Below are 22217 nucleotides of genomic sequence, written 5' to 3' on the forward strand. Positions count from 1 at the left end.
TTTCTAAGCTGTTCCACCTCTTCTGGGACTTGCTAAGCAGGTCTTTTGGTTTAGGGTTTTTGTTTTTTTTGTTTTTTTTTGGGGGGGGGTTGTTTTGTTCTGCTTTTTTTGCCAGCCCTGGGGCTTGAACTCAGGGCCTGAGCACTGTCCCTGAGCACTTGAGCCACAGCACCACTTCTGGCCTTTTCTGTGTATGCGGTGCTGAGGAATCGAACCCAGGGCTTCATGCATACTAGGCAAACACTCTCCCCCTAAGCCATATTCCCAGCACCTCCTTGTTTTTGTTGGTTTGTTTGTTTCTGTTTTTTGCAAAAAATGGAGTGCAGTGAACATGGGAAATTTCTGATAAACTGTATTCCATTGACTTGTACCTTGTTTTCAGCCTTCTCCAGGGCTGCCTGCCTTCCCACCTCCTCCTGGTGTTCTGAGTCCTGAACTGCTATGGCTGCTTGGAGCTGCCTGGTGACAGGGGCTGGAGGATTTCTGGGCCAAAAGATCATTAGCTTCTTGATGGAGGAAAAGGAGCTGCAAGAGATCAGGGCAATGGACAAAAACATTACTCCAGACATCAGAGAAGAATTTTCAAGTGAGCTCCATTGTGAATCCTGGGTGTGTGGCGATGGGGTCTGGCTTGGAAACAGGAGGATGCTTGTGCCCCTCATGGTCCCCTCATGGACAGTCATTCGGAGGATGCAGGAAGGAAACAGCAAGTGCGCAGTGCACAGCTGTGGAAAGAGTGGATTGCGGGCGTGCCGAAGAAGTGCAGAAAGCAGACACAGCCAGTTATTGGGCTTCTGAGCCTCTCTTCTTCTTCTCTCGTGGAAATCATTCACCAGCTCTGCCCCTAGTCTCCAGGTCTTTCAAGAACTGAGGGCTGCAGGTCCCTCCCCTACCGATTGCCAGAGACCGGTTACTTTTTGCTACTTGCTGGTTTTAGTTTGGTGGTCACTGCGTTTAAATTGGGTGAAATACAACATGAGGGATTTTAGGAGGTTACTTTTTTTTTTTTTTTTGCCAGTCCTGGGCCTTGAACTCAGGACCTGAGCACTGTCCCGGGCTTCTTTTTGCTCAAGGCTAGCACTCTACCTCTTGAGCCACAGCTCCACTTCTGGCCTTTTTCTATATATGTGGTGCTGAGGAATTGAACCCAGGGCTTCATGTACACAAGGCAAGCACTCTTGCCACTAGGCCATATTCCCAGCCCTAGTAGGTTACATTTTGTGTGAAAATGTTTGTGGGAAATTTAAGAAGAGCTAGAGACGATAAATGTGAGCGCTGCCTAAGCAGGGTGCACTGCACAACAGGCAGAGCCAGGGCCAGCGTGGCCACACACTCTCCAGATTCCTTAGGCTGCTTTCCCCCAGTCCCTTTTCCTCAGCTCTATTCTCCTCAGGGACTAGCAGGAAGAAGGCTGGTGTCCAGGCAGAGCTGTTGGCTGCCCTCCCTCGCCATCTAGTGGTGCTTAGTGGTAAAGAAGAAGGAAAAGGCGGGGAAAGGAGGCTATGTGATAAAGATCTCTAATCATCCAGAGAATATGTTTTCATTTTCACTTCTGTGCCACCTAGTGTCACCTTCTGGAGCTAATTATCATAGTTCCTCTTAGACAGCGAGAAAGACTAAGAGCTAAGGACTAAGGTGAGAGCCCTAGCCTTGACATGGCCCCTGTAATTGGTCCTCTGACTCTGGGTCCAGAGAATGCTTAGTCTCTTTTTGCTGCCCCACTGTGTGCTCCAGTGGTTCCACACACACACTACTCTAGCCTAAGAGGATTCAGTGTCAGCCCTGGATAGACACTCGGTGCTCTCTGCACACAAAGGACCTTCCACAGCTCTCCAGGACAGCACCCACCTCGTCTGTGCTTCTCACAGAATACCCCATATGTCAAACTTACTCCTCGGCCACCCTCGATGGTGTTTTTGAATGGAAGTAATCACAGGATCATTATCACTTATAATCCTAGTGTTTCAGCAGTATATGCAGGGCTATGACACATGGAAGGGGCAGCAGAAGGGAAAGAATGCAGACTCCCATGTCCTCCCTGTGCCAGGATCTGTGTGCCCTGTTTGCGGTGAAATCCCCTGGCTCTGGGCTTCTCTTCTCTTGTTACCCCATCTCCTCTGACACCAGTAAGAGAGAAGGGAAAGGAAGGGAGGGAGAAGCAGCAGATGCAACAGAATCAGAGACGTCCACGGTCCAATACACATCTCACCCCAGTAGCCTCTTCAGTTCCCCTCCTCCACTAGAAGGCCCTGCTGGGAAGGCCTGACAAAGAAAGGGCCTGGCATAGCTGGCACTCGGCAGAGCATTAGCAGGCAGAGTAGCCCTAATTCACTGCCAAATTCAGTTCAATTGACCCTTCCTTTTCCTATCTCGAAAGTTAACCATAAGCAACTAGACCTACCCGTGGGCTGGAGGAGTAACTGAGCAAGGCAGGGAGGCAGGCATATTCTGGACTGGAGTCTACACTAGCAGTGTGTGCTTAGCTCTGTCCCTGAGCTGCTCTGGCCTGTGTGCCTCACCTGTACTTCAGCCCTCAGATTTCAGAAGGAAATCAGAAATCAATTGGAAAGGAAATTGCTTATTTGTGTGTAAATTATGGAGCCAGGCATCCACACAGATTGCATGAAGCACTGTGCTCTATTTGGTGGCCATTAAGGTGACACCATGATGAGCAGTGGTGTCTCGTGTGGGGATGGCCAGCTGGCTAAAGAAGCAGTCAGTGCCTTTGAGACTAACTGGGTTGCTACGGTGATGTCAGCTCTCAGGATATCTAGTATCTTAGAGGTTGACTTAAGTCTAGCACTGGAGCCATTCTAAGTTCCTCATCAATGTTTACACTCTACCTCTACTCACTCAAGCATGGACCATAAGGGCTGAAGGGAACTTGCTGATTGTGTTCTACCCAGACATAGTATCCACTGAGTCCTGTCTGGGCCAGGTCTGAAGTGCTCCATTGTTACATGTCCTTCCTCCAATCATAGCCCTAGAACCTAGCTCCTGCTCCTCAGAACTCAGTCATGGAGTGTGAGTGGACCTCCTGATCACCTAGCTCTCTGTGTCAAGCTTAAACTGATGCCATTATTAGCTTTCTAAACTACATCTCTGAAACTGTCTCTCTGTCAATGCCAAATCTACATGCAAATATTATTTCCTTACCGGACTAGGGAAAATACTGTGTTTTCCCTCTTGTATCCAGCTCTCACAACCTCTCCATCTGATCTTGCTAGATATTACCAACATCTCTTTATGAAATGAATTTAATATGTTCATTTCACACACAGCAAAACTCACTGTTCAGATGCATTTCATTAAACAGGATGTCATGGAAAGGGTTTTGTTGTTCCCACTAAGTGCTACAGATTTCCATTCCTGTGTCTTTATAGCTCTTCCATTAACTGAAAGCGCTATTCCTTCCAACATTATCACATTAAGATTGTACCTGAACACCAAGACAATGGGCACCTGCATGAGGATCTTTTGTGAGCCATCCAGAAAGCTGCCCAATACCCGTTCTGCTGTTCCCACAGAGCTACAGACCAAGGCCAAGATGACAGTGCTGGAAGGAGATATTCTGGATGCCCAGTGTCTGAGGAGGGCCTGCCAGGGAGTCTCTATTGTCATCCATACTGCTGCTCTGATTGATGTCACTGGCGTCAATCTCAGAGAGACCATCATGGACATCAACTTCAAAGGTACAGTGCCGGGGGGTTCGGGGCGGAGGGGAGAGGTGGGATGGAGGGCAACATGGATAAAAAGGCAAGTGAAGAAAGGAAGAAAACAAGCAATTTTATGGCTCCTGCCTGTCCTGGGTCTGCTGCATCCCTGGCTCACCAGGGCCAGCTGAGAGAACTCGGGCTGTGGTCTGTGTTGTAGATGAGAAACCACAGCTGAGAAGGGGCAAGCAGATGGCAGCCCCACAGCTTGTCCATGGGTGAGCAGAGATTTAAATACACCTGGATCTCTCCAGCTGCTATGATTGCTCTTCCTCCTGATCCTACATTCCACCCTCAACTAGACTCAGACCCCACACCCTCCATATCCATTCACCCTGCCTCCCTGGGCAGACCAGACCTTGTAGCAGCCTCCTCCGCATGCTCTTAACGCCTCAATCCTGCCCACCTGAAGTCAGGATTCCTCTAGAAGACTAGCAAAGCCACTCCACGGTGCTCTGCTAGGAAACACGTTTGGGACTTGCCTTCCCAGAACCCCTCCCATGCCGTCCATGACGGCCTCTCAGCTCACCACTGGAGGAGTCTTGACCAGCTGGTCCTAGCGATACCCAGAGCCACCCCGCAGCTTCTCATCCCTAAATGATCTGTGCCTCTTTCTAAAGTACAAGTTCTTAATCTAGTACAAGTCTAAACATACTCCCTCGAGGAAGCCTGCCTTGTAATTTTTTTAAATCCCTCTGACCCCCTAGGGCCATTCTTCCCAGACTGAGTGCACCCTAGTCCTTTCCCTTTCATATCTTGACTTTCAATCTCAGGACTCAGTGGTTGCTATTTTAAACCACCAGTTGCCTTTGGATTTCCAGCAGTATCTCAGAAGTGGCTCATTCTAGTGTCTGATTCACCACCCCCATCGCTGTCTACAGTGTGGGAAGGTATGGCAAGGCCTTAGTTCTGCTCCTAGCCTTTCAAGGGATATTTGCCATGTTTTCCAACAAGAGAGGTGGGAAATGAGAGGGATGGTGCTACAGGAGTGACATCACTAAACCCTGTCACAGGCTTAGAAAATATGTCACAATGATGGTAATTTTTATCTTGCTGAACTTCAGTCTGAAATTACTTGTCCACCACATTTACCTTAAAATGAGGCCAGAAGTCCTGAGAGTAAAATTATAGTAAGACTCTTAAATGGGTATATTGCCTTTGCCTGGGACAGTTCTTCCTTCTGTTAGAGAAGTTGTCATGCTGTGCATTTCCACCATGACCAAAACTTCTACTGACATAGAAGTCCAACAAGCTCTGACAATGTGAGTGTTCCCAGCTGAGGACCCATTTTGCTCTTTAGTTCTCCACCATAGTCCATAGAAAAGACCAGTGCAGAGCCTGAGAATGAAAGCAAAAAGGAAATCTTATCATTCCTACAGTTCATAGCTAGGTAAATGAAGGCAGAGAAAGACCTAGACTGACTTTGCAAGGAACACAAAACCCATCCAATGGAAGCTGGGTCTCTAACATCTACCAACTAGATAACAACTTGCCCATTTATGCATAGAATGATGATCTGACAATGACTCATTGACTTATAAAAAAGGAAAAAAGCAAAACCAACAAGTAATGTTCATTTACATTAATTGCTTGGGTGATTTCCCACCAATCTAAAAGAACATGAGCTCCTGAGATTATGTATTTAAAAGGACCTGTTATGAAATGATATATATATAATATGCATACTATATATGCTATTGTTATATGTATATAATAGTAACTTAAACCATTATATTGAAAAGGACAAAATCAAAAAGAATATGTAAGGCTGGGAATGTGACTTACTTATAGAGTGCTTACCTAGCATGCATGAAGCCCTGGGTTCGATTCCTCAGTACCAATATACACAGCAAAAGCTGGAAATGGTGCTGTGGCTCAAGTAGTATAGTGCTACCCTTGAGCAAAAGAAGCTCAGGGACAGTGCCCAGGCCCTGACTTCAAGCCCTTAGACTGGAAAAGAATATATGTGTGTGTGTGTGTATATATATATATATGTATATATACATATATATACATATATATATCTCATAAACACATGCTCATACATAGGCAGACACATAGGAATATGGTCCCACAATGCAGAGTCAGAATCTCTTGATTTGGGCATTATTCTTGTGGCTGTTGCTACCATTGCCCATATTTGCCTCTGGGACAGATAAAACCCACCCAAATGTAGGTTTCCTTCAATTGGGTGAAGAATATAGATGACCATGAATTTGAAGGCATGGAAAACGCTTTGCTTTGTCTCCGCATGTTGACACCATCTTCGCCTTTGACAGGTACCCAGCTCCTATTGGAAGCTTGTGTCCAAGCAAGTGTACCAATCTTCATCCATACCAGCTCAGTGGAAGTGGCAGGACCCAACTCCTACAAGGAGATCATTCAGAATGGCCAGGAGGAAGAGCCTCTCGAATGCAGGTGGACTGAACCATACCCATACAGCAAAAAGTTGGCTGAGAAGGCTGTGTTGGCAGCCAATGGGTGCACTCTTAAAGATGGCGGCACCTTGCATACTTGTGCCTTAAGGCCTATGTACATCTATGGGGAAGGAAGCAAACTAATTTCCCCCATTGTGAAGAGAGCCCTCACAACCAATGGTGTACTGGAAAAAACAGGCCCATTTTCTCTGGTCAACCCAGTCTATGTGGGCAATGTGGCCTGGGCCCACATTCTGGCCTGCAGAGGCCTGAGGGATCCCAAGAAGGCACCAAGCATCCAGGGGCAGTTCTACTTCATATCAGATGACACACCTCCCCAAAGCTATGATGACTTAAATGATACCCTGTGCAAAGAATGGGGCCTCCGCCGCGACTCCAGGCCCAGCCCTCCTCTCTTCCTGATGTACTGGCTTGCCTTCCTGCTGGAAGCAGTGAGCTTCCTGCTGAGCCCCATCTACACATACCGACCCCCCTTCACCCGACATTTACTGGTACTCTCAAACAGCGCGTACACCTACTCCTACAAGAAAGCACAGAGGCATCTTGGGTATGAGCCCCGCTTCTGCTGGGAGGAAGCCAAGCAGAAAACCACAGAATGGGTTGGTTCACTTGTGAAGCAGCACAAGGGGACACTGAAGTCAAAAGCTCAGTGATGTGGGGGTAGCCATCTTCCCAGCCCCCACTTTATTATATTTTATGTTTAAAATTTCAAATAGTTGTACAGGGCATTACAGTTTACAAGGAGAGCACTCTTGCCACTAGGCCATATTCCCAGCCCCAGGGATTACGGTTTAACATGTCCATTTATATTTCCAAGGCTTCTCAATCAGTCACCCTTTCCAGCCATCCCACATTCCCTCCACCTCCTCTCTGTCCTTCAGGATTCACCCATCTTCCTCCCACTAACCCCCTTTCATACTTTTTCAGCATCCTGGTGTTTATTTTGTTAAACTGTTACTTTTTCAAAGTGTTGACTCCATGAAATTTCACTGCTGAATATACTGTGTTTTAGTCATCTTGATACTTTGTGTGTGTGTGTGTGTGTATGTGTGTGTGTGTTTATGCACAAGTCCCTGTGTTTATTTCATAGGTTGTTTGTCTTGTTTTGTTTTTTCTTTTTGGTGGTTTTTTTGTTGTTGTTGTTTTTGTTTTTTTGGCCAGTGCTGGGCCTTGGACTCAGGGCCTGAGCACTGTCCCTGGCTTCTTTTTGCTCAAGGCTAGCACTCTGCCACTTGAGCCACAGCGCCACTTCTGGCCATTTTCTGTATATGTGGTGCTGGGAAATTGAACCCAGGGCTTCATGTATAGGAGACAAGCACTCTTGCCACTAGGCCATATCCCCAAACCTGATAGGTTATGTTTTGGATCTAAAATCTGCATATGAGCTTTCATGGCCTGGCTCATTTGCTCAGTGTGATGTTTTCTAGATGCCTACATTTTCCTGAAGATGACAAAATTTCATTCCTCTAGAGGGATACATGAAATTCCATTGCATATACCTGTGTGCATATATATGAAATGTTTATAATTACTATTTCAAAAGTAATTCCACTTAACCAATCAATAGAAAAAGAAAAACTTCCAAAAGGAGCACACCACCACCCAGAAAGCCACACAAACTGCATGGGTCTTGATGGGTATTTTGACACTCATGTTGACTTCAGGTAGACCACTTCAAGACAGGAATATAACACTCTGTCTTCAATGGGTTATAATCTTACCCAAGCACAGCGTGTGAACTCCTAGAATGTGGGAGATCTTCCTAGCAATGTCTCTCTCCTCCAGAAAGTGGTCAAAGACATATTTATGGTATGTGACATAGTTCACAGAAATGAAGACTGGTTTGATGCTAGGCAGAGGAATCAGATCCAGGTTCCCCTTTATCCTTGCAAGGGTTAGCATGTGCCTGCTTCTGCCTCTCTTTCCTACCTATCTCCCCGGTGAATGATCACCATGCCTATCTCTGGTGATACTCAAAGTTCAAGGAAGGGACTCCCCAGGTGCTCTACTGTGAGGGGGGTCGGGTCTCAGCTCTGGGACATGGGAAGGAAGGCCACCTGGACACTCTAACTTATTTTCAAGGATGAGAATCAGCACACAGATCCACTCCCAATCCAGAAGTTAGAGCACACACCTTGGTGGACTGTCTTCTGTGGCTCAAGTGACAGCATGGGACACCTCTAATGAACCCCACGTCTGCAGGAAGCCTGTCCATCTCATCACAATGCTGGGAAATCCTCCGCATACAAGGGGAACGCCAGCATGAACATTGCTCACACGCTTACATATTCCTTAAGCAGAGACCTCCTCAAGCAGAGACAAACTTGCTTTATGAAACATTTCCCAGTCCCATCTCTGGTGTCCTAAGCTGAGCGTTTCCTGTGGCCTTGACAAGCAGGGCACTGGGTACAGGCAGAGAGTGGGGAAGAGCATGTAGTTGCACAAGGTCAGGTGGAAATGGCAGCCTTCAGCTTGTCCTTCTGGTGAGCAGGGCTCAAAACATGGGCTGGAGTTGGGAGCTGTAAGTTCAGACATGAGGGTTCCATGGAAAACAGGGAGCAGAGACGGTTCATGCTGGAGACTCAATGGCTTTTTCAGAATGACTTTCCTTTCTAAAAGAATAGCAGCCTTAAGAATGGCAAGGGTGGCTGCAGGGGAGCGTGCGGTGAGGACTTGGTCTTCATAGTGAGGTGATGTCATGAAGGTCAGAGAAGATGGAGGCTGACCCAGTGAAACAGATTGAGAAGTGGCAGAGGCGGCCTTCCATGTCCTTCCTGGGTTCTCTGGTGACCACAGAAGGCCATGTTGCTCTCTGGTGCTCTTTGTAGCCCTCACTTACTTTTCACCTGGCTGTCTAGACAAGATGTATGACTGCGGCTACAGGAGTCTATGGGAAGAAAAGTGTGGGATTGCTTACAGTGCTCATTGTTTCTGCATGTCCCAGCACAGGATATGATTTGATCCCTAAGTTTTATACTTCCTATTGTCTCCAAGAAGATAAAAAGTGCCCAGCTGGTGCTGAGGCAATCCATTCCTGTAGTCCAAATTAAAAAAAAAAAATGAGGTCTGGGAACATGGCCTAGTGGCAAGAGTGCTTGCCTCCTACACATGAAGCTCTTGGTTCGATTCCCCAGCACAACACTTATGGAAAACGGCCAGAAGGGGCGCTGTGGCTCAGGTGGTGTTGTGCCAAGTCGCAAGACCACCCCCAAGAAGACCACCGAGATTCAGACACTCCAAAATGCAAAAGCAAGGCAAGGCTTTATTTAACGAGCTGCCAACTCGGGCCTCGTCCTACCCACCGACACAGCGGAGGTTAGGAGGAAGCCCCGAGCTGTGATTACACAGGGCTTATAAAGGCAAAGAACAAGGTTACAACAATCAGCTGTGCAAGCAAGATTAGAACACAGGTACAAATCTGATTGGCTCAGGGTTCGATTCTAAAATGGGGTTCACGTGGTGGGGCCTGACTTCAAAGTCTGGCACCTCAGTGGCAGAGTGCTAGCCTTGAGCTGGAAGAAGCCAGGGACAGTGCTCATGCCCTGAGTCCAAGGCCCAGGACTGGCAAAAAAAAAAAAAAAAAAAAAGAAAGAAAGAAAATAGCCAGAAGTGGCGCTGTGGCTCAAGTGGTAGAGTGCTAGCCTTGAGCAAAGAGAAGCCAGGGACAGTGCTCAGGCCCGGAGTCCAAGGCCCAGGACTGGCAAAAAAAAAACAAAAAAAAACCAGATTTTTTTTCAGGAAGCAGTGTTAGATTTTGTTTCACTCCTATACCACCAGAGCCTCAATTCCAATTCTGGCATTTTGCTTCTTAATTGATGAAAATAGTATTTTAGATTCATCTGCTTGGCTGGTTTTGAATCAGGATCCTCAGTTCTCAGCCTCTTGAGTAGATAGGATTACATGAGCCACCAGTTCCTGACTAGTTCTCTCTTCGTTTTAAGCTAGTAACTGCTCTGAATGTGTGTCATTTTTGCAACAAGCCAAGTAGTCTTGTATGAGTTCAAGACTATGAGTTACCTTCTTAATTCCCACAGGCCAAGGCTGTGCCTTCCTCTCTGCTGGCTGCCATGAATGCATTCTTCTGCTGGGATCACATCCCTTGGCTTCAGAGCCTGACTCGATTGCCCATCATCCTTAAAGGGATCCTGACAAGAGAGGATGCAGAGTTAGCAGTGAAGCACAATGTTCAAGGCATCCTTGTTTCCAACCACGGAGGGAGGCAGCTTGATGAAGTTCCTGCTTCAGTAAGTGGCATACCTCTGAAGGTGGTGTTGGGAGCGTGGTGTGAGTCCACACCCGAGTACTCTGTCCAATCCAGTCATAGAGGATAGTGCAGTGCACAGCAAGCTATTTGTGAAAATTTTCTGTGTATCATCCCCTCAGTCTGAGAAAGGGCCAAAAAGGGGGAGGCTGCAGTTCAGACTCAAGCCAAGTAACCTGTCCATATTCACAACAGACAATAAGAGGTCAAGGTAGAACAGAAGAGGTGTAAAAAGGCACGGAGGTCCCTACCTCAAGAAGAGCTCCAGTCATCTTAACCTCATGTGACCTTCTGACACAGCCAAGAAAAAGCAGTGCCTCACTACTGCTAATACATACCAGTCAAGATGGAGCCAAAGAGCCGCTAATGAACTGTAACAGCTAACATGTACTTTTCTTCCCTAACTCATATATTTATGTTCACTGCAGATAAATGATCAGATACACACATGCAAAAACATAAAAGAAAATCATTCTCTAATTTCATCACTAGCACGAATGTGGTTAATACAAACATAATATTTTCCTGCTTAAAAACTATGGGTCATGTCTTAGAATTTACTTCTTTTTCATTTATAAATGCATTAGGAACATTTTTTTTTGTTTCAACGTGTGCTTCTTTTAGTTTTAATGATGTGTCTTATGAAAGGAAAATTTATATAATCAACTTCCTGTGGTTAAATAGCTGTATTCCTTTCAGTATTTCACTATATTATGTTTCTTTCCCTCCTTCCTCCCCTCCACCTTCTCTCTTCAAAATATTGCTCTGTCAGCCAGAATGGCCTTAAATTTTCAATTCTTCTTCTTTTTCCTTCTGGGATTACAGATAGATGTCACTACGTCTGCTTTCCATCTTTCACTATTTTCAACAGTATTTAAGTAACCATTCTTATAAAGTTAAAAATCCTTAGAGCCGGGCTGGGGATATGGCCTAGTGGCAAGAGTGGTTGCCTCTAATACATGAAGCCCTGGGTTCGATTCCCCAGCACCACATATACAGAAAACTGCAAGAAGTGGTGCTATGGCTCAAGTGGCAGAGTGCTACCCTTGAGCAAAAATAAGCCAGGTACAGTGCTCAGGCTCTGAGTCCAAGGCCCAGGACTGACAAAAAAAAAAAAAAAAATTCCTTAGAGCCTCCCCAATCACTTCTTAAAGACAACTCCAAAGAGGTTGAAACGCTCTAGTAGGCCTCTGGTACATCCCCTGACTTGTGAGGCTGAGTAGTGTCTACTACTCACCTCCTCCTCTTCATTTGCTAGTGAAGAAAAGATACAACGAACAGCAAGCCACGTGGAGAGCAATGGACATACTTAACATATCTCTCTGGTAAGGGTTTGTTTGAAGAGAATGGGCAGGCTGCATACTTCCCATCCCAACATGTGCACCAGGACTGGAGGTGAGGGAAAGCAGGTCTTCAACATGCACACTGAGCTCTCCCACCCACTTCCTGAAAGATCCTCATAGCTTCATCTCCCATACACCCAGGAATGAGTAGAACAGAGAAGACCAAGGAGCTCAGCCAGCTGCAAGAGGTCCGATGCTCTCACGTGATAGGAGCCGAAAGTGAACAGGAGCCCACCACCACCATCAAGTAGCAGTCACAGGAGGAGACAGGCTTTTGGAAAAAAAACCGAGATCAAGACCATATAGCAAGTGTCAAGCTGTCATTTATCAATTCAGCAGCCTGCTTCCTTAAGATGATTGAGTAATGTGTGGAAAAAGAGGTGGGCTAATTCTCCCAATGAGAAAGGAGAATTTCTCCTACTACATTTGCTGAGCAGAACAAGCAGTAGGTTCCTCTCCCAGGAGCTAAGTCATCTGAGAGTGTATAAATAAGGATTAGTCCAAAGCTAGTGAGGTAACATGGAAAAGCCAGGAGCCAATGGCTCACAACTGTAATCTTAGCTGCTCAGGAAGCAGCAATCTGAGGATTAAGGTTCAAAACTGGCCCAGGCAGAAAAGTCCATGAGAATTAACTCCAATTAACTACCAAAAAATCCAGAAGTAGAACAATGGCTCAAGTGGAAGAGTCATTCATCCTTGAATGAAAATGCTAAGTTCAAGCCCTAGTACTGGCATGCATACATGGGCACTCGCAGACAAGTACATACACACACCTAGAAAGAAAGGAAGAAGGACCCAAGGGCCCAAGGTTAACTGTTCTCCTTTGCCTTCCTCAGAGCATACCAGAACACTGAGGCAGTACAGAATTCCCTCCTGAGCCTCCTCTCCGAGACCCTTGAGAGGCCTAGTATCTCCTGACAGACTTGAAAGTATCGGGAGCCTGGCACTGAAGCAGATACCTTGGAGGAATCAAGGTCTCTTGGCCTCAGATCCAAGCCAAAATTATCAACTACTTTGATTTGTCCTTTAAAGGCCTAAACTCCACTTGCACAATGCTGTTGCCACATTCCTATTTCCATTTCTCAGGGTCTAACTGATGACACAAACTGAGGTAAGGAATGACTGTGTGGCCTAATTGCCCAAGACAGGCTGTAGTCCAACAGCCCTGGCTGCCATACTTATTTTGCTAAAAGAAAAGAAAAAAAGGGGGGGGGGTGGTCCTTAAGTGCCCAAGCAGGGAGAAGATTTCTAGCTATGCCACCCTAGAAACAGAAACAGTAGAAGAAAATTAAAAGCCAACATGTTCTTTCCCATTAAAATGACCATTATAAATAGAAAATATTTCCATCAGGGTAGCAGAGAAATCAAGCATTTTTTAAAGAAATTTAAAAAGTTTAAAAAGTCAACAATGAGATTAACAAGTCATGTCTGTAATCCTCGCTGCAGGAAGCTGAGATCTGAGCATCATAGTTTGAGGCCAGCTTGGTCAGGAAAATTGCCTGAGACCCCTTATCTCTAATCAACCAGCAGAAAGCCAGAAATGTATCTGTGACTTAAGTGGCAGAGCACTAGCCTTGAATGAAGAAGGTAAGGGATGGTGTCCAGGCCCTGAGTTTAAGCCCTAGTCCGGCACATACACACAAAAATAAAAGTCAGCAAGGAGCTTGTTGGAGTTAGTGAAGCAGAAAATGGCAGGAGGTTGAGTCCAGAGACTCCTGGGCCTCAGGAGGGAGGCCTCCGCAGGAGGAGCTGCAGCAGCCTCAGACATGGCCGAAGCTTGCACTTCCTCCTCCCATCCTCTTAGGCCCACGTACCACTGCCCATCACCACAGAGGCAACACCAGCCTCTGGCAGGTGTACACCTGTCTCTTTTTCAGATTGATGCCCTGGCAGAAGTGGTGGCTGCTGTTCAAGGGAGAATGGAAGTGTACCTGGATGGTGGGGTTCGAACTGGCAACGATGTGTTGAAAGCCCTGGCCCTTGGAGCTAAATGCATATTTCTTGGGAGACCAATCCTGTGGGGTCTTACCTGCAAGGTGAGAGTGGCAAAGTAGGAATAGATGGGAAGATCTTGAGCTTCTCGTTTGCTCCAGGCTTTTCTGTGGGTGGTTCATCCTCCAACTTAGCCATTTTTTCAAGGTACCTGAAGGATAGTTACTCCTCACATCTTCAGGCTGTCTCTGGACCTACAAATATTCAACAGCTTTCATCCTTACCTTTCCTTTGCTTTCCTTTCTTCAAAACATAATTGATTTTTACAGCTCCTCTATGTTCCCTGTCACAGCTCTCTCTCTCTATTTTTTTTAATATTTGACAAATAATCAGAATGTGCCTTTAAGGCTTTTGTTTGTTTCTCCTTCCCTTATACTTTTCTGTCTTGAGATCAGGGTGAAAAGGGTGTTGAGGAAGTCTTGAACATTTTAAAAGAGGAGTTCCGCACTTCTATGACCCTTACAGGTAAGGTCTTCATTTTTTCCTGACTTAGAGCTTCAAGGGGAGGGGGGTTCCTATGCAGAGACAGCCCTTCTTCCATCCAGCTAACCTTTCCCTGGCCTGGGAGCCATCCCCAAACAGGAAAGAAAGGTCCCAGCCAAACAGCAGGCACTATTCTCTGCCAACGTAAACTCAAAACTTGCTTCAAAAATCACTGCCATTTCTTGGAAAAATCAACCCTGGCTCTGAGTTCCTATTTCTGCTAAGTGTCACCCTTCCTGCCAGGTTTCAATTCCAGCTCAGGTTTCTCTTTTAGGAAAAGACTCTTAGCTAGTACTTTGGTGAATACATTTTATTAATTTTACATTACTAGAGATGAAGGTCCCTACATCATAGATATGGAAAGAATTTCCAGTTCAATATCACACAGCTTGTTTTTATGTTTTGTCCTTCTGATCATCAAGGACTCCACACAGCCTTTTGGAATCTACCATTTCCAGCCCCGTATTCTACTTCTTGCTCATTTCTTGTCTAGTGTGACTCTCTTCAATCCCTGTGTAGGACATCAGCTACAGGCTTGGTTTTGCATCTTACTTAAGATCTCCTGGCAAAGAAGATCATTTCCTCCGTCAGAACTTCCCCTTAGAAGGCAGTGTTGGATGGAGTGTTCACTGTGTCTCCTACACTACCCTTTCTATGGCCCATTCCTTGTCAGAATGGAGCTAAAGGTCAAAGATCACTATAGCCCATCAGAGTTGGTTGTTAAAACTGATAGGAGTTTTTACATTTTTACTCTGACATTTTGACATAGCTGGGTTAAAACACAACATAGGCATAGGATCATAAAATAATCCCCAATAAATCAGGACAAAATTATTCATCCTGTATGTATGCTTTATCAGATGAGCACTAAGATCAAAAGCTTGTTTTTAAACCGCATCATCTCAGGCCCAGGAATGAGAAAAGCGAGGTTTGTAACTCAGTGGCTATTTTAGGCTGCCGATCCATTGCCGAGATCAACCGGGACCTGATTCAGCTCTCCAGGTTGTAAGAACCCCACAACATGATATGCAATGCTGGTCTGCCTAAACCTTGGCCTGGCCTGGAGCGCCTGCCCTAACCATCAACTCCCCACCCCCTGTGCTTGTTGCCCTCCAAATGCCTCACCGTCCTCAATGTACCCCTCCCTTCTTGGCCTTGCTTCCTTTTATATGATTTGTCTTGCCTAAAACTCTACTTCAAAATAAAGATCACAAGAGGGTAGATGGGAAATGCCTGATAGTATTTTTTTTTCTTTTGCAAATCCTGTATTTCTTTGTGTAAGAACTAATGGTGAGACTTCGCTCTGAAGAGAAAAGCCAGACATATATTTTCCAATAAAAATCTTAGTCTTATAGACAATAGACAAACAGAGTAATTCAGAACATGGTCTTTCGAGGCATACAGATGGGTGTGACTGTTTGGGCTGTAGTTGATATGCTGTATGATATGCTGTGCTTGGCCCACCTTTTTTGTTGTTGTTGTTTAAAATCCCTTTGCATTTCTGGGTTTTGTTTTTGTTTTTGTTTTTCATTGTTTATGCTTTAGCTGGTCATGGGGCTTGAACTCAGTCCTGAGCACTGTCTGTGAGCTTTTACACTCAAGTCTAGCACTCTACCACTTTGAACCACACTTTCCTGCCTGGGCTACCTTTAAACTGTGATCCACTTCCAATTTTTTCTGAGTAATTTATTGGGGATAAGAGTCTCATGAACTTTTCTGCCTGAGCTGGCTCTGAACCACAATCCTCAGATCTCAGCCTCCTGAGTAGCTAGAATTACTGGCATGAGCCACCAGTGCATGGCAAAAGAGGGTACTTTTTCTCAAATGGCCATTAAGTACATACGGAAATGTTCAACATCACTATTCATCAGGGAAATGTAACACAAACCCACAGTAAGATATCATCTCATCCCACTCACAATAGGTATCATCAAAATAGACAAAATATAATAAATACTGGTGAGGATGCTGAGAAAGTAGAATTTGCCTCTATCACTGATGAGAATGTAAATTAGTACAGCCATTGTAAGACATGCTAGAGAAGTTCCTCACCAAAACACAAATAAAACCAAAACTGGGAATAGAACTAGAAATCTAATAGTCCCAATGATGGATATCTATCTCCAAATGAACTGCAACCAGTATTCTGAAGGCATCTGTACTTGCTTACTTGTTGTAGCACTTTTCACAGAATCAATCTAGATGTCCATAGATGCATAAATGGATAAAGGAAATGTGACATATTACACAAAATGAATGAAGTCTATCATTTGGACCAACATGGATGGCAGTGGAGAACATTTGGTGATGTGAAATGTCAATCACAGAAAGACAAGTATCACATGATATCCGTCAAAGAAGGAGAGAAGATCATGGAAAAGTAAAAGAGCATGGCTAAATGTTCTTAACACAAAAGTGATTAATACTTGGAACTGATAGCTATACTTGTTGACAGATAATACTTGGAAGTGAGATACACCAGTTACCTGATCCGATTATTGTATATGAGATACATCAGTAAAGATTACACTGTACAATTGCAATATGTCAGTTAAAATGTAATTTCAAAAGGAATACAGGGGCTGGGAATATGGCCTAGTGGCAAGAGTGCTTGCCTCATATACCTGAAGTCCTGGGTTCAATTCCCCAGCACCACATATATAGAAAATGGCCAGAAGTGGCGCTATGGCCCAAGTGGCAGAGTGCTAGCCTTGAGCAAAAAGAAGCCAGGGACAGTGATCAGGCCCCTGGGTTCAAGGCCTAGGACTGGCAAAAAAAAAAAAAAAAAGAAAGAAACAAAGAATGTGGGACAAGGGTTACCTTGATATAGCTTAATTCTGCCTGATGAAAAGGACTTTGGGATTTTGTTTTCACTATGACTCACAAAGCCAAGGCCGGTGACACAAAAGGAGTAAATGGGGCCTGGGAATATGGCCTAGTGGCAAGATTGCTTGCCTCATATACATGAAGCCTTGGGTTCGATTCCACAGCACCACATAAACAGAAAGAGCCAGAATTGGGGCTGTGGCTCAAGTGGTAGAGTGCTAGCCTTGAGAGAAAAAAAAAGCCAGAGATAGTGCTCAGGCCCTGAGTTCAAAGCCCTAGGACTGGCACAAAAAAAAAGGAGCAAATGAAAATCTAAAGTATTTGTGGTCATCACCTCAGATGCTACACCATCCTATCATCTGTTGCCCAGTGCCTATTCTTTGCAGCACAATGATCTCCAAAAATGTAGGGAAAAAGAAAATTTAATGACAAGATATTCAGAAACACTAGAAAACATATTGAATTTGACCAGTAAAGGAGAAAGAAGATATCTTAATTTGATCATACTACTTTTACCAGGTAGATCAAACTTCCTCAGTTTAAATGCATAGAGTTAAACTAATTGCATGGATTAAAGCAGGAGAAATATCATCACCCAGAATTCCCCAAAACCAGACGTAAATCTCTGACAGTAGGCAGAGATAACCATAGTCCCTCTTACATCCTATAGCAGATGGCCCTTTCCCACACCCACACACTCTTCTGCATCACACAGAGTGAAGCTTAATTCGCTCTGTAAACCTTTACTCTGGTTTCATTTCCACATCACAGAAGTCTAGGTCAGATACCAGTTGTTTCAGTATCCTTCCATTTGTAAGTCTTTCATTTTCATTTTAAGTACATTTCATTGTAAGTCTTTCCTTTCATTTTTTTCTCATATCTGAAACAAGGCGACAACATCTCAGTATCAAACTGTCCTTGGTAGTGAAAATAAGGAAACCATCTTCTAGATAAGACTTGAAACAAAACAACAAACAAAACCAACCACGTTAATACCTCCCGACACCTCCTCTCTCTCCCTCTCTCAGAAACACACACACACAAACACACAGACACACACCACAACCATTACATTGTTTCACATTCTCACACTGACCAGTGAATATGGAATGATATCCACTCCATGTTTTCTTGTGGTAACTAAGTATAAGGACTCCAAAGCAGGAATGATGGCAAGATAATCTCTTCAGACTACAACCTATCCAGCTGGAGAGTTGGTTGGGTAATTTCAGATTGTTTTTTATTTCTAAGAGTGAAACAAATCATAATAGCAGATGCTATCAATGCAATTTGGTATACAGATAGTAATGCCATGTTACATTACAAGGAAATAACATGTAAATTATCCTTATATACATCTATCTGAGTAATTAGTGTGCTCTTTTTAGGTCCTGGATCTAGAAAAACTTTCTAATACTTTTATTACCTTAAATCAGTTGTGCAGGGAGGTTTTGAGATATCCAGACCAAGAAAATTCACCTGTCATCCTAGCTAGAGAGGCTGAGCCATCCCAAGTAAATAGAACTGAGAATAACAGGAGTGGAAAGCTGCTTGACCCAGAGCTGCTTGACCTTTGCAAAAGAAAGGAATGAGGAAGAGCAAGAATTGAATGAAGAGAGAGTATTTTGCTTGTCTAAATGATGGATTGCCTTGTTTACTGGAATTGTAATTGCTGTTTGTAACTCACCACCTATTCTGCTTCTGTATGTCTGCTTGCTTGCTTACACAGAACTTGCCTGACCACCTGTGTGTGGTACATGTGGCTTTTGCCTTTAAAAACTCAGCCCTGCCGAATCTTGGGGCTGCACTTAGCTTCCCTGGTGGAGTGCAGACACTTTGCAGTTAATAGAATCCTAGTCCCATTAACTGAGTCTCCTTTGAATTCGGTATAGAACAATTTTCATAGTGGGTTAGAGTCCCACCAACTGTCATGGCTTAGAGTCCCATCATGGGTTGGAGTCCCACTTTTGTAACTGGCATACAACAGGTTTCATTGTAACTTTTCCATACTTGCATATAATATATCCCTATCACTAGCTTCCTCCACTACTTTCCCTCATCCTCCCTCCCTCTTAAAACAATCTCAACAGATGACTCTGTTTTCATTCGTGTATATAAAGTGCTTCAACTGTATCCACCCTCCCTCTCCCTCTCCATCACCTTCCCCCTCTAGTGGTCTCACTTTCAAGCAGAGCCTGGCTTTCTTGTCATTTTTACAATGATGGTAGGAAGGCATTGGCCATGGTATTCACACGGACAAATAGACTGTATTCAGATGCACCGTCAATTACTGCTTGCTTGTTCCCTGTCTCCACTCCCTTCAATAACTTTCAGTGAATTGTCCTTTTTTAAAAAAAAGCCTGCATATGAATTTTTATAACAGCTTTATTTGTAATTGCCCAAACTTGGAAGTGCCAAGATGTTCTTCAGTAGGCTAATGGAGAACCTTTGGAAAACCCAGACAGTGGGACAGTTGGAGGAGGAGGAGGAGGAAGAGGAGGAAGAGGAGGAGGAGGAGGAGGAGGAAGTGGAGAAGAAGGAGGAGGAGGAGGAGGAGGAGAAGGAGAAAAAGAAGAAGAAGAAGAAGAAGAAGAAGAAGAAGAAGAAGAAGAAGAAGAAGAAGAAGAAGAAGAAGAAGAAGAAGCTGTTTCTGCTTTTTGCTCAAAACAGGAGTATGGGGCCTGAGTTCAAGCCCCAGTATCAGCACATATGCAAGCACACACACATGCATGCACACACACAACCACACACACACACAAATGGTTTATTTAAAAAAATTAAATGAGATAGGTCAATATGTGCTACCTATAAATGAATGAATAAATAGTAAGTTCTTCAGAGCTATTCTATAGAACTTCCCACGTGTAGGTATCTTCTATGACTCTTTTATGAGTCTTTTTCCCACTGGGCTTTCTTACTCAGCTGGTGCTCTACCACACATCCAGACAGGTATTCTGGACAGTTACTTAGGAGATACAATCTCTCAGACTTTTCAGCCTGGTGCTAGCCTCAAAATTTGATTCTCCAGATCTCAATCTTCTGAGGAGCTAGGATTGCCGGTGTGAGCCCCAAGCATCCAGCTCAGATTCTTAATTTGATCTTAACTGGGTTTGGGGGAGCTGGGGCACTGTTTATTTTTGTTTTTGTTTTTGCATTTTTGGAACAGGTTCTTATTATGTAGCCAAGTTCAAACTCACAGTCTTCCTGCCTCTGTATCTGGATACCATGATTATAGGTTTATGCCAACAATGAAAGCCTAACTGTTCCTTCCTTAAAATAAATTTCTGGCGTGAACTTCTTTGGTGGGCTGTGAGTGTGAATATTTAAACTATCCTGTCAGATATTCATCAGAAGTTTGCATCAGTTTGCATTTCCACAGATATGCCCACGTTCCCACATCATCACTGAAACCTGGAATCTTAGTTATTCAATTATTTGCAAAATTTGATTGTGCTTGTCAGTCTGGTTTCAGTGAAAGTCTGATGTTCTTTGTAACTCAAGAGAAATCCCCCAGATCACTTAAAAAGAATTAGGCTTTCTACTCCCTGATCTCTAACAACTAGGGTTGATTTGGTGTTCACGTGGACTCCCTGGGTCCCTTCATAGTGCAGATAAACAGAAACAGCAGAGTTGGGCTCTCAAATCTACTCATAAAACATGTAGGGTTTTTGTTTTAGTGGTAGTGTTAAGAATTAAACCTAGAATTTCACAAATTCTAGACTAGTGCTAGATCACAGCATCATTTTGATTGCAAGAGAGAAAGGGAAGAACAAAAACTCCTTCCTTCTAAGGAAGAAACATGTTAATCCTGAGGGACTAGATTAGACATAGTTACCCCTCCCTAGCAAAGGCCATTTTGCTGGGATGTGGCCAGGTGGAGCTGTTCCTGGAATGTAGGTTTGGGGCTGCCTTGGTAGGGCTATCTGAATTGATAGCTGGAAGCCTACAAGGCATTATTTCAAGCAATAATACAGATGGGGCAGTAAAGGGAGCACTGAATTCCTTTATCCCCTCTAAAAAGCCGCCTTGATCTTTGCTGGTCTGCAGGGCCACCTCAGGATGGAGAAAAATCCTATTATGAAAAAAGAAGCCCATAGTCAACTTATCTGGGGAATGTTCAGATGGTAGAAGACCAAGGTCAAAAAACAGTGGACAATCAAAGAACATTCAGATAACTGGCTTCTAAAGTCCCAATCAGTTATGGTTCTAAGCTTTAAAGTGAACACCAAAGTACTTAGTTGTTGCAAATGAAGTATACAGGCAAGAATTCTTCCAATGAAATGTGATCCATTATAAATATCAACTCCACATATCATAATTGTGTGTCATTCCACGGGACAACAGATAAAGCACTTGAATTATATCAAACTCTAATCATCCTTCCTATATATCAATTTAGCAACAAAAACAAAGCATAGGGTCCCACTCTCATGGAAGAGGAGAGAGTTCAGTTTGCTTTATTGTCCTCCTCTAGGTTACAGCTTGCCTAAGGCTATGGTTTGAATATGACTTCTCAAAAAATATGTGCTGGAAACTTAATCCCCCCAACAGCATTGGGAGATGGTGCCTAATGACAGATGGTCAGGCCATGATAGCCCTGCCCTCATGAACCAGTAATGAATGCCACTCCTTAGGATATAGGTTAATTACCAATGCAGGAGGTTCCTTACATGAGGGGGAATCTGACTGGTCTGGCCCTATTTCACCCTCTCTATGTGTTCTGTGTTCCTTTTCCATGTTCTCATCAAATAAGGCACTAAGAAAGCCACTGCTAAATGCAGCCCTCATCCATTACTTCCCAGGCTCCAGACCTATTATAAGTCAATATATTTCTGTTCATTATCATTTATCTTGTCTCTGGAAACCCTGTTATTGCAGCACCAAGCAGGCTAATACAAATGATAGATGGCATAGATGTGATGTTCTACATTTGTTTTTCATCATTCAGGTATCAGTAGAGCCAACAAATATGAAAGCTCTATGTTCCAAGCATGAAGAGTATAAGAGATTTTCAAGTAGATGGTCAATGATGGAGAACTCCACACGGTACTTGGGCAGAAGAAAAACTTTATTTGGCCAAACTGCTGAATCCCAGGCACTTGTGGCAGGCCAGAGTCACTCACAGTGATGCCTTACATAGGGCAGGGGGCTGGAGGTGTGT

The 22217-nt window shown here is 44.2% G+C and overlaps 2 protein-coding genes across 2 annotated transcripts; both read left to right on the top strand.

Annotated features, from left to right (window-relative positions):
* The first annotated feature begins 323 nt into the window (after nt 1-323).
* Nucleotides 324-6992, top strand: LOC125345259 (3 beta-hydroxysteroid dehydrogenase/Delta 5-->4-isomerase type 1-like). The gene is made up of 4 exons (XM_048337472.1): nt 324-586; nt 3528-3692; nt 5993-6876; nt 6933-6992. Exons 1-3 carry the CDS (start codon nt 442-444, stop codon nt 6802-6804), a joined length of 1122 nt encoding a protein of 373 aa, XP_048193429.1. The 5' UTR covers nt 324-441; the 3' UTR covers nt 6805-6876; nt 6933-6992.
* A 3192-nt stretch (nt 6993-10184) lies between these two features.
* Nucleotides 10185-15276, top strand: LOC125345260 (2-Hydroxyacid oxidase 2-like). Its single transcript, XM_048337473.1, has 4 exons — nt 10185-10395; nt 13633-13791; nt 14143-14212; nt 15184-15276. Exons 1-4 carry the CDS (start codon nt 10219-10221, stop codon nt 15237-15239), a joined length of 462 nt encoding a protein of 153 aa, XP_048193430.1. The 5' UTR covers nt 10185-10218; the 3' UTR covers nt 15240-15276.
* Nucleotides 15277-22217: the final 6941 nt, after the last annotated feature.

This window comes from Perognathus longimembris, unplaced genomic scaffold (genome assembly GCF_023159225.1).
Source record: "Perognathus longimembris pacificus isolate PPM17 unplaced genomic scaffold, ASM2315922v1 HiC_scaffold_5441, whole genome shotgun sequence".
Taxonomy (NCBI): Eukaryota; Metazoa; Chordata; class Mammalia; order Rodentia; family Heteromyidae; genus Perognathus; species Perognathus longimembris.